Here is a 12,768-nt window from a genome sequence, read left to right as displayed (position 1 = left end):
AAAAAAAAAAGAAAGAAAAAGAAAATTAACTTGTCCAACCAAGACTGTTCAGGAAGAAAGTAATTTCCCTAGGACTAAAACTCAGGGTGTCTGACTGCAAAGCCTGCACACCTTCCTCTATTTCCCGCTGCTTATTCACGTGAGCAGCGAGGGACTCGTCCAGAGCCACTACAGGCTACGTCTCCACCGAAACTGCCAGGCTGCACTGAGGCATCCTGCCTCTGAACTCACCTCTGGGACAAACTGATAGTCATAAATTGTCCCCTTCTCAGGAAACGGCACTGTTAATGTCTTTGAGGATGTCTGTTCAGTACCACTCTGTAATTTGAACTTATTCCGCGTTAGGTCTGAAATGGGACCTTCCATTAGCTCTCGGAGAATCTTACTGAATTTCAAACGGTCGTCATCTGTACAAGAAGCGCCGACAGACCAGATCAATGAGAACAGAAAAATGCCCTGCAGTGGAGAGAAGAGAAGATAAAGGGCAATTAAAGAGAAGCTTCTGCCTACCCGTGTGGTTTAAATCAGATCAGCCAGCTTGACATCTCTGGCAGGAAATACGTGAGCATCTGGGAAAATAGTAGGTCATCTAAGGATTCTGTGAAAATTAATGTCCCCCAAAATATGCCCTTTAACACCTTTAAAGTAATGCCATACGGAGCATACATTCAAGTCAAGGCAAATCTTGCAAAGGCAATTTGTTGTTGTTGTTGTTTTGTTTTGTTTTCTCGAGACAGGGTTTCTCTGTAGCTTTGGAGCCTGTCCTGGACCTAGTTCCTGTAGACCAGGCTGGCGTTGAACCCACAGAGATCCACCTGCCTCTGCCTCCCGAGTGCTGGGATTAAAGGCGTGCGCCACCACCGCCCAGCACAAAGGTAATTCTATAAATCGCATGTTTCAAACTCATCCTGGAGCCTGACCTTTCAAGGAGCATTGGGTTAACTTTGAAAGGCCAAGAAGCCCAGACATACTTGCCTTTCAGTTTTGATGCAGATGTGTTGAGTTTAGACAAAACCAATTTCTAATGTTTTGTGTGAAATACTAGCTCAGCCTTAACTGTATGAACTGGATTTGCTATCCTACAAGCATCCAGTACGAGTGTGCCTGCTTGAACAGCCAAGTCGCCATCTAAATGCTAAAACGAACAACCACAACGATGCTAAGGAAGGTTGTGCCTTTAATCCCATCCGCATAGCACACCTGGCGTATGTGAAAACTATTTCGGAAAACACTTGCCCCGAAAATACAAGGTAACTTGCTTTTCATAGAATATAAGTTGTAAGAACTACGGATTGGCCAACTTAGAAGTACTGTCATTAGCAGTATATGGGTATTTTTTATCTGAAACTATCTAAGGTCGATACCTACGTCACTACTTTTTATGGCTTTCTATTAGTTTTAAATTACATGCAGACGTGAGCCTGCGTGGGACACGGACACAGAGGCTGACAGCGGCCCCTGCAAGCAGCTTTCTTCCAGCTGCCTGAAACAAGTGCTGGGAACCGAACTCTGGTCCTCATGCGAGAGCAGCAAGTGCTCTGAACCGCTGCCCCGTCTCTCCCGTCCCCTCTCACTATTTTCCAGTCTGCTTCTCCGTCTTAAGATATCGTTCGATGGTAGACCACTGGCCTAGCATGCAGGAGGTCTTCAAGTCGGTCTTCAATGTTAAAACATAAACGAGAATTTCAACCTCAAATATAGTTATATACCTTCATACATCCCATCTCCCCAAAATATAAACTTGTTCCTGTACGAAAAGGACAAAAGTCAAAGTCGAAAAACAGTAAGTCCCAGTTTGGGGAAAAGGCGGTTAGTGATGGAGAAGCCTCCTGCGGCTGCCAGGACGTGTGGCTTCAACGGCAGACCGTCACCGAAACCTCAATGTATCCCACCAGTGTGGTTGGCTAGCACTACCCTAGGGCTCCGCATCTGGGGCTCGGCTCTTCCTCCCTCCTAGGCTTGCACAACTTCCCCGAGTCCAACTTCAGGAGCAAGCCGGTCTCACTGATTAAGAGGCTTTGGAGAAAGCCGGAGGGAGATGCGGTTTTCTACTGCACGGCATAGAGAACGATGAGCCGTCTTACCTCAAGCAGGGAGAACGTCTCCCTATCGTTTCTTTCTTTTTGTTTGGTTTCATCAGCAAAGTCGTCCATGAAGCAGTCTATGAGGTTCATTAAGGAGCGGACCAGGTTGGTGTCTGAGGTAGGAGAGAGCTCCTGAGGAATCAGAAGAGAAGCGCCTGTAAACCAAGATGCCAAGGAACAGCACGCCAGCAGCTCCTGTTGACAGAGCTTCATTAAGCCTACGAGGCACGGAAACGGGGCTCTTGGGATTCCCGTTTATGAGGGGAAACTGAGGTGCGTGTTCAGTCCTTGCCTGGAGCGACTGTCACACTTCAGTGATAGGTACCCCTTTTACTGCTAAGTGTATGACGTGGACGAGTGACATGCAGGTACTGGGGTACCCATGTACCCCAGGAGTTGGCTTTCTTTTCCTACCTTCTAGAGGCCTCTCTATGCCTAGACTAGCTGCCTGGGAGCTGTCGGGGGACTGTCTTACTCTTTCCCATCTTGCCATACAGATGCTGATATTTCAGCGGCACCTGTCACGTCTGACTCTTTGTGAGTCCGGAACAGAGCTCAGGTTGTGAGGTTAACAGGGCAGGTGCTTCTCGCCACTGAGCCTTCTCAGCTGCCGGCGCTATGCGCCTTTTGTAAAAGCTCACAAGCAAAAAAAAAAAAAAAAAAAAAAAAAATTCTCAAGTTAAAAAAAAAATTTATTGACATGTGTTTCTCTATCCATTATTAATCTTATAAATCAAACTCGACTCCTTGATAGATGTCTGAGTCTGCACAATGTCTGGTGCGCTTTAAATCTGGGGCATGTCATTATTACAATTTATAAACTAATCCAGGGAACACACACTGCTCCTAGAACACCAGCTTCCCTTCCAGCAGCTCTGTTCCAGCCTTCAGAGTTGCACCCCTCGGTGGTTAGCAAGGGAAAGCTCGCCCTGTGATGTCATCTCTGAAGACCAGAAGTGGCAGGCTTCCTACTGAGCCACCCAGCCTCATAAGACGTGAAGACACCGGGACTGGCTAACATGGGATTGCAACTGATAAGAGACCCAGACGCAAAGGGCCCCTCCTGGGCAGACACCTATTACTGCAATAGCCATTCATAACTTCTATAGAAAGACCAGATGTTGGGATATTTACATGAAGGTTTGGTTTTGCTGTATGGCCAAGGTACGTGCCCACGACATTTCTTTACTTACATTATCTGAGGGAAAAAGAAACACAAATTCTGTACACAAGCACAAACTGCTGTATTCTGCTTGGCAGAGCATGCTTGTTTAGATGGTTTGGAGGATGGTCACTTCCTGTTTGTCTTAGACACAGGTACCAGGCAAGGTTCTGAAAGCGCAGGGGACACCCAGTATCTCCTATTCCTCCACCACTGCCCGAGATATTGTGGGCTCTTCCTTGCCATGCTTGCCACAATGTCCCTATTCCCTTTATGGTCCTTCTACCAAGGATTTGATTGTTTTAGAAAACAAATGCACACATGCACATGAAAATAAAACATAGAACTGCTCACCAGAAACGAGAGTTAACATCTTGGATATTTTATTTCACAGGGTTAGGTACCGCTGTTCAGATTTGCTTGTTTTTAAGAGAGAATAATTGCACCAATAACACTGGCTCAGATTCTAAGATGTTTCACTTTTTATGTTTTTCGAGAATAACAGTATGAATTCACATCTTTTTATTTTAGTCTGAGCTAAGGTTTTAGCAAGAGTGTTGGCATATGCCTGTAATCATAGCACTTATGAGGCAAAGGCAGAGAGACTGCATGTTACAGGCCAACCTGGGCTCCAGGCCCGTGTGAGTCACACAGAAAAGAATTGCAACAAAGAAAACAAAAAGGGAAAAAAAATCAAAATGGAAAAAAAAAAAAAAGCTCCTGTCAAACCTGCTAAAAAAAAAAAACATTAGCTTTAAAAAACACATCGAAATGAATATATTTAATTCAGGTTTTCCTTTTTTAAAAAAAAAAATCTTAAAACTTCCATTTCTCTTACCTTCGTATGCCTTCTAATGAATTCAACAGAAACAGGGACCATTCTGTCAAACAAGCCTTCTATGAACTCCCTCTGAATGACGCTGACTGTTTGTGGCAAAGTGTTGATCCAAGACACCATCAGTGGCCTCCAACCCAGCATGTGGGGTTCCATGTAAATCATGCCACACCGGGAAACCTGGAAGGACACACATCGCTTAGCAACAAAGTCTGTTCACAGGACAGGTAAGGGGCCGTCGTCACTTGAGGTCAATCTGGGGACATCTTCTCAAGGAGATGGGTGAGCCTAAACTGGAGGGTACCTTCTTACAGATGGAAGTTGGGGCTCACATGACAGACACCTCATTCCAGGCACCTAGTCATGGATTTCTCTTTTGTTGTTGTTGTTACAAAGATCACTAGTTCCTTTGCTAACCTTATCATTAACTTCCTTTGGCCACAGGCAGCACCTGTCATATGGACTGACTTCAGTGAGCGGCTCTAGGAAGCCTCTTGTTGATTCGTCAGATTCCCCATAATGGTAGAAAACCTAGTGCAGTTATCACTGGAGGGAGCAGAATCCCGTGAGGTTGAGCAGGGAGTCCGGCACACAAAACCTGGCTTCTTGCTGGGCATTAAGATAACTTAGGACACCTACCTCATAGAAACCTCATAGGAGCAAAGAATTTTATACAATTTTATGATCTCGGTTTTTGCATATGATCTTGCAAAAAGATCCCAGATAAAAGAGAAAAATAGCTGAATTACTAAATCTGTCAAGGTACATGAGCAGATATGCCTGTTCTTTCAGGATCACAGATCGCGCCCATGATGGAATGTACAAAGACATCCAATTTAAAGGAAAAGCTGCTGAGTGAAAAGAAACGTTTGTGAAAATTGCGTGATCCAAAGACAGATGCCGAAGCTGCGAACTTACGGTGGCAGGAGAAGCAACTTCCAGATCCATGGGTTCGAAAATCAGATTCATTTGCGGTGACATCTGGATGATCTCCCCGCTCATCAGACACAGCTTCTTGTTGTCATCCAGCACCGTGTTCATGTTCTCGATCCACACCGCATCAACCGGCCCGTCAAAAATTAACCACTTCCTGTCTGGAGTCTAAATACACAGACGGGGAAAGGGCAAAATGGAACGAAGCAAACAGGTTAGTCATGTTATCTCCAAATTTAAAAAGACCAAGAGAGTCAACTTACCACGAAAACATAAAAAGGACCCTTTAAATAAAGCATAAATAAAGCATACACACACACACACACATACATATTCACCTCACGCACACACAAGCATAGATGAAAAGCCTACATAGGCGTGGACAAGAAAAACAATAACATCTTACCTTGGTTAAATCTTTTCAGTATTTCGGGGACTAAATATATGTGAAATGCTTTCAAAATATTAGAAATGAAAATGCTACAGACAGGGAAAACAGAAAGCTCATTCAAATTTGCCTGTTCTTCATGTTTTATAGATCATTCTTATCATGAATTTTACTGAAAGTTTTTCGTAGCGTTAGTGACTTCTGTGTGCCATGCTCAAATTTTTTCTTCTTTCTATGGAATGAATTCACACACACACACACACATATACACACACATACACACAGAGAGACACACACACATACACACATACACACACATACACATACATACATACACATACACACATGCACACACATACATACATACACATACATACACACATACACACACGTACACACACGCACACACACATACACACACGTACACACACATACACACATACACACACATACACACACGTACACACACATACACATACACACACGTACACACACGTACACACACATACACACATACACACATACACACGTACACGTACACACACGTACACACACGTACACACATACACACACATACACACACACATACATACATACACACACACATACACACATACACACACACATACACACACATACATACACACACACACACACACACACAAGGACCTCCCACCTCCTTCCAGGTTTAGTAAGGTGAGCATCCAAACAGCCTAGGCTCCCCCAAAGCCAGTGTGTGCAGTAGGATCAAAACCTAGTGCTCAATAAACATCTTAAGGTCAAAATAGAAGTCTAGGTGGAAATAACTCAGAAAAAGATCAGACGCGGTCACAAGACACAGCGTAGCCTTTGGAGAAGGCGGGCAAGGCGGGCTCTTACTGGGGATGCTGCGAACGCTCGGAAGCTCACGGCGAGGACCCCGTCGGACCACTCGTGGGACACCAGGTCAAACTGTCCGTACAGCTGGCCCATGGTCACAGACTTAGGGTTCAAAACAGTTATCTGGACCTTGTTTTCTTCCATAAGTCCCTTAGGGAAAGAGGAAAACCAACATTATTTGCATTGAAGGATACGTTCTCTCCTCGTGGAAAACGTGATGGACTGTATCAAAACACCTTCTTGCCAGAAGGAAGGGGTAGATTTCATAGGGTTCCAAAGCAGGGGGTTGCTGTGTGAAAAGAGATTGTTCCTATCTTCTTGGCAATGCGGATGAACTACTGAAAAGTCCAGTTTTGGAGGTTGCTGTAACATTGTTTTTAAAATAACAAAATACGCAGGGGTGAATTAGTAAACGGTGTTCATTCTTATAAACCAGAAATTACAGAAAATATATTGACACCTGTTTTTGGTAAAGGCCTACACGCTAAACGATGCAGGCTTTCCGGGTTCTTCTTCTATTTTCAGTTTAAAAAAAAAATTGCAGAAACCGTTATCAGCGTTCTGAATTCTTTGGCATCCCGAGAATAGAATTCAGCTGCATTTGGCCTGTGGGTTGTAATCTGCTGACCCTTGCTACAAAATGTTCTCTGGGAGAAAATAAAGACATGGCATGATAGAGGCTTCCCACCGAGCCAAAACCTTAATATTAGTGAATAGCCTGTTTTGACCGGAACCCTGGTGCTGTGGCATTATTATAGGACATGTTGGCACCCTTGGGGCATATAAGCCTTGTTTTTAAATTAAGGGAATTAATTTTAGAGCAGTCTCAAATTTACAGGAAATTAAATAGAAAGTGCAGGGCTTCCCGAATCTTCCTCTGCCTCGCTGATGATGCTACCCCCCCATTGTTATCATCACACGCTAATGACTGTATGGACATGCGCTATTACGAACATATAATTACATGTGTATGTATATAACATATACACAACTGAGGGTTGACTTAGTGTTTACTCTGTGGGTTTTATCCACGTGCCCATCATTATAGCATCGCACAGAATTCTTTCATTTCCTTAAAACCCTGCACAACAGCACAGCAAGCCCAGTTCTTTCCAATCCCGTCCGAGCAATGGACAGACACAAACCAGGACATCAAAGAGCAGATGTGGAAAACAGCACCTCAAATAACAAGACAAAGCTCAGCTGGCGCCTTTGTTCTCCTCCCTGCGCCAGGAAGAGCTCTGCGGTGAAATTTCCTCAATGGAGAAGTATGGGCAACCGTACTCTGAAGACAGAGTCTAGCCCACAGGCCAGGGAGGAGCTAAAGAAGCAGCCATTTCGCTCTTGCGGTTTCTAGAGAATAAAAGAACCGTTCGGACTTCACAGGAGACCAGAGGGCGTGCTCATACCTGCACGCCCATCAGCCCTTCAGCAGTGCCTGGTTCTGTTAGAGACTTGATTTTTTTGTGTGTGGCAAAAACCAACTAGATGGCAGAACAATGAAACAGTAGCACGAGCAAAACACAAGCAAGTCAAACGCAGGGAAGGTAAGAGAAGAAGGCAGAGAGGGGAGGGAGGAACAAGAGGAAAGGAAAAAAGAAGAGAGGAACCGTGAGAACAGAAGCGGAGGCGGAAGAAAGAAGCAGGGTGTCAATTTATGACGCTACATATGAATCTTCTTGGATTTCCCTCTAAAATAGAAGTGGCCGTGGGCTCCCACCCCTGACGGAGAAGCTATTTGTAGTTGATATCTGCTGGCAAAGGGAAAGTAAGTGCCCCACGATGCTTGTCACTGGGTATGTGAAACACACCCTCAGGCAAGCTCCTTGCCCAGGAATAGTTGGCCAACACAAAATGAACTCCATATTGTTGTTGTTTTCTTTTGTTTTGTTTCGGTTTTGTTGTTATGTTTTGTGGGTTTGTTTGTTTGATTTTGTTTTGGTATTTTTTTTGTATCACATTTTTTCTTGTTTTGATTTTCATTTTGGGATTTTTTTTTTTGAGAGACAGAGAGATGATGAAGTTGTGTGCATAGGAAAATGGGGAGGATTTGGGAGGAGCCAGAGGAGAGAAAACATGATCAAAATATATTGTATAAAATTTGTAAACAAAAAGGTTAAATGTCAAGGCCATCAACCTACAGAAATGAAAACTGTGTCTTAAGAATGCAGCTGGAGCTACAGGCACACGGAGGGGACACAGAGATGACGTTAAGAAAACGAGACAGAGCAAACCCAAGGTAAACAAGGCAAGTAAATATTTTCTTGCAACAAGAAATATGTTCTTCCAACAAGTGCGTTGGAAGAGAGACTCCACAGTGAAGATGTCATGATCAGAGGCCCCGTTGGGGCTCTGCACACTGAAGTACGAGGGAAGAGTCCTGCAGGGCTCAAGAGGATGGAGGGAAGGAGCAAGGCTGCTCCGGAGTCCCTTTTGTGTAGCATCTCAAAGAGACGGCAGACTCCTCAGCAGCTAAGAGCCTGCTGTTCTCGCAGAGGGTTGGGGTTTGGTGCCCAGTCCCCATGTGTTATGACTCACAAGCACCAGCAAATCCAACTTCAGGAAATCAGCCGCCCTTTTTTTTCCACCCTTAAGGGTACCAAGCACACAGCACACACACACACACACACACACACATGCACATAAATAAATAATAAAATACAATTCCAAAAAAATGTGAGTAGTCATGCATGTATGTATACTTCATACACACACTTATGCACATGCAATTTAAAACTAATTAAACAAAAAATGAGCTGCCTTTAACTGAAAAACAATCCAGGACTGAATGGCAGATTTGTGGCACACTCATCATGCGTTGTTGGACTCACTGCTTGCTTTATTTTGCCCTTCTAATTTTTAAAAAAGTTTCTATTCTTGAGAATTTTATACACATGCGCAATGAAATATGATCATATACACATCCATCTCCTCCTGTCAAATTCTCCCGTATCTCCCCTGCAGGCCAGAAGAGGGCACCAGACCTCACTACAGATGGTTGGGAGCCACCATGTGGTTGCTGGGAATTGAACTCAGGACCTTTGGAAGAGCAGTCTGTGCTCTTAACCACTGAGCCATCTCTCCAGCTGTTCCCTTCTCATTATATCATCTGTGATTCATTTCCTCTTTGTAGTGATTTTTACACGGCCCCCAAGGAAAGTAAATTTCAAAGTAGCCGCGTGTCTGCTCTAGCACAAAGCTAATCGCCGATCAGTTGATGCATTAACGGCACGAGTACCTTTTCACAGATGTCACCTAAGGCTCCAGCTAGAACACGGTAGGCGCTGGTCTTCCCTCCGAACGGTTCTCCAACAATCATGAAGCCGTGGCGCACGATCATCATCTCGTAGATCTGGAGGATCTTCTCGGAGAAGAATTTGGTCATTTGCAGATTCATTTCGGCGCAGTTGTCTTTGATGGCCGCCAGCAGATCATTGTAGTCTGGCTTTGGTAACTTCACCCCAGGAAACAAATCCGAAGTAATTCCCTGATAGTGGACGGGAATTTTACATTGCATATATTTATGTCCACAGACATCAGCAGATAGTATTATATTAGTCAACTATAAACCTGCATGTAATATAGATGGGACTGGGATTACTGAAACAGTTCGAGTCTTTGTCTTCTGGTAGAAAATTTATATCCTGAAGTTTTGTGAAATAATTTAAAAATTGGAAGCCTTAAATGATGTGGTTATTGACCTTATGAACTGCTGTATTGGTGAAAAGCGGCAAATATGTCACCAGAAGAGAACCAGCAGCCCGTGAATTGACCCGCTCACACATGAGCACCAGGTATCCAGGGACCTAAACCAAAGCCAAGTCAGTGAATATAGTATCTTTTATAGAACTGGATCTTGAAAAGTCAGCTATGATCCAGGCTGCCTACATATACAAGAGTCAGTTCAGACATAATTTTAGTACATACATGTAGTATATGGGTTGTTTGAGTTTACCCAGGGCCTCAGAATAAGACTTCTATGGAAAGTTGTGTTTCCACATGTAGATGGTTAAGACATCACACTAGGTAAGGAAGATGCTATCTGAGAGATAGAAAGGACAGACACACAAATGCTTGGGCACAGGGCAGAAGGCCATGAGACAATGGATTCACATGAAATTAGCATAAAGCCACCAACAGACAGGGAACATCCAGAATCGCAGGGAGCTACCAGGGGCTAGGAACAACTAAAAATGTCTGGTGGTTTGAAATCAAAAGGGCCCCAACGCTCCTAAGGAGGGGCACTATTAGAAGGTGTGGTCTTGTTGGAGGAAGTGTGTCACTGGTGCTGGGATTGGAGGTTCCAAACACTCAAGCCAGGCCCAGCATCACTCCCTCTTCCTGCTGCCTAAGGGTCTGAATGTAAAACTCTCAGCCGTCTCTAGCACCATGTCTGCTTGCATGTCGCCGTGTTTCCTGCCATGACAATCATGGACTAAGCCTCAGAACTGTGAGCCAGCCTCAGTTAAATGCTTTCTTTATGAGATTTGCTGTGGTCACGGTATCTCTTCACAGCTATAGAACAGGAACTGAGACAATGCCTTTTGGTCTCTACACTCTCCTTTCACGCTTCTTGCTTCAGAACTGGAAGCAAGCAAGTGCGTTGTGTTGCAAATTTGCAGGACATCCCCTTAGCCACCTTAGGAAGCTAACACAGTCACATAAGGTGCATTTGGCAAGATTTGTCATTCCTCATGTAGTGCTTATGAATACAAAAAGCTAATTACAAGGTCTAAGAAACAACCTTTATAAACTTGTAAGCCTATTTTATAAACTCCTCAACTTGTGTGAGAAATGACTATTTTTTAAAATCTGGACCTGAAAGTGAAATTTCAGAGGCATTTACATATATGCTTGAGTTACACTTTAAAATTTGAGCTGCCAATTTAGTCACTCCTTCATCTAATTCAGTAAATTCCCTTGGAGCAAAGGCAGCTATGCAGAGACGGATTGAGAGTGCAGCCTGGCTAGCTAGAGTCCCTGCCCTCAGGCACACGCCACACACACAGGCTGTTTGTTCTGTGTGTCTTTATCATACAATGGGGTGATGACACCACTTGCTCCCGATTGCCATTTGGAACAGGAGATATAGATGGGAAGGCTTTTGCTTGTGTATCAGACTGGCCTGTAATTTGCCATGTGACCCAAGCTGGCATCACACACATGATACTTGTGCCAGCAGTGCTTGGTCCAGGCTGGGGTCATACTTCAGTGTAGAGGCGTGCTTAATGCAATTAAGATCCCGATCTGATCATTTGATCCCTGGCATGTGTATATACATACAGACACACATACATACATACATACACACACACACACACACAGAGTATGTCATGGTAAATGACATAAATGATAAAGAATGAATGATAGTGAAATGCCATTGTTGTGGGATAATGCTTGTGTACCCTGTAAAGATTTGTCACTTGGACTGGTTTAATAAAGCACTAATTGGCCAGTGGTTAGGCAGAAAGTATGGGTGGGCAGCAAAACCAGGAGAATTCTGGGAAGAAGAAAGGGCAAGCAAGATGACAATGCCTCACTGATAAAAGGTACCAAGCCTCATGGCTAAAAATAGGCAAGAATTATGGGTTAATTTAAGTTGCAAGAGCTAGTTACTAATAAGCCTGAGCTAATAGGCCAAACAGTTTATAATATAATATAAGCCTCTGTGTGTTTCTTTGGGAATGAATGCCTGTGGGACCAGATGGGACAGAAACTCTGTCTATATGTAATGGTCTCTACATAATGTTACCATTCACATGACCGTGATCAAGTACTATGAGCACATCCCTAGAAGAAGCAGACAACTCGGAAACTTTTGTTACCTAGGGCTTTACAACCAAAACCAAAAAATTGCCTAGACTCTCCTGTTGGGTAAAGACTAGACATACCCATCCCTTTGCTTGTCGCTGTGAGAGAGCTCTGGAGACGCCTGGTGTTGTGTGTAGGTGGGGGTGTGTCTCATAGGACCCGGAGCTGTGTGATGCAGGAAATTGTCAAGCATCTTCTGCTTGAGAGAGTGCTGTCTAAACATTTGTTCCACAGAAAACACTGCCAGATGTGAACACATCCCATGACACACACTCCCACCTTCTGGGAGAAAACGCAGCTTTTGTTCCTGCAAAATCTGTTCCATGTTCCAGCACCAAGGGGATTGGGGGGGGGGCGGACTTTAGGGGGAACATTTGAAATCTTCCCCTGTTGGTTTGTTCCATTAAGATATGTGCACTGCCAAGTCTAAACACTAAGGAGAGTTCCTTTCAAAGTGATGTAACGTGGTTGCTATGGGAGCAACTTGTGGAAGCTTTTTTTTTTTTTTTATCTTCCTGTCATGGTTCCTTCAACCTTTACACACAGGGAACTAGCAACTACCATTTAGAAGGATCCAATGTTCCTATGGACTCTTGCGGACAAAGAAAATGATACAGATTGATTATAGAAATTAACTGTTTTCTAACTTTTCTTAATCTAATATTATTTTATTTAT

General features: G+C 43.9%; 1 protein-coding gene across 1 annotated transcript in view; it reads right to left on the bottom strand.

The window, feature by feature from the left end:
* Positions 1–12,768, bottom strand: part of Dnah7 (dynein axonemal heavy chain 7) — a 195,148-nt gene that overhangs the window by 93,321 nt on the left and 89,059 nt on the right. Inside the window, exons 30-35 of the mRNA XM_013353465.2 lie at positions 9,520–9,768; positions 6,282–6,431; positions 5,000–5,182; positions 4,085–4,261; positions 2,085–2,216; positions 232–456 (exon numbers count right to left, since the gene is read on the bottom strand). Coding sequence (XP_013208919.1) covers positions 232–456; positions 2,085–2,216; positions 4,085–4,261; positions 5,000–5,182; positions 6,282–6,431; positions 9,520–9,768 — 1,116 coding nt within the window. The remainder of the gene's footprint in view (positions 1–231; positions 457–2,084; positions 2,217–4,084; positions 4,262–4,999; positions 5,183–6,281; positions 6,432–9,519; positions 9,769–12,768) is intronic.

This window comes from Microtus ochrogaster, unplaced genomic scaffold, assembly GCF_000317375.1.
Source record: "Microtus ochrogaster isolate Prairie Vole_2 unplaced genomic scaffold, MicOch1.0 UNK8, whole genome shotgun sequence".
Taxonomy (NCBI): domain Eukaryota; kingdom Metazoa; phylum Chordata; class Mammalia; order Rodentia; family Cricetidae; genus Microtus; species Microtus ochrogaster.
This window is presented reverse-complemented; position numbering and strand designations above follow the sequence as displayed.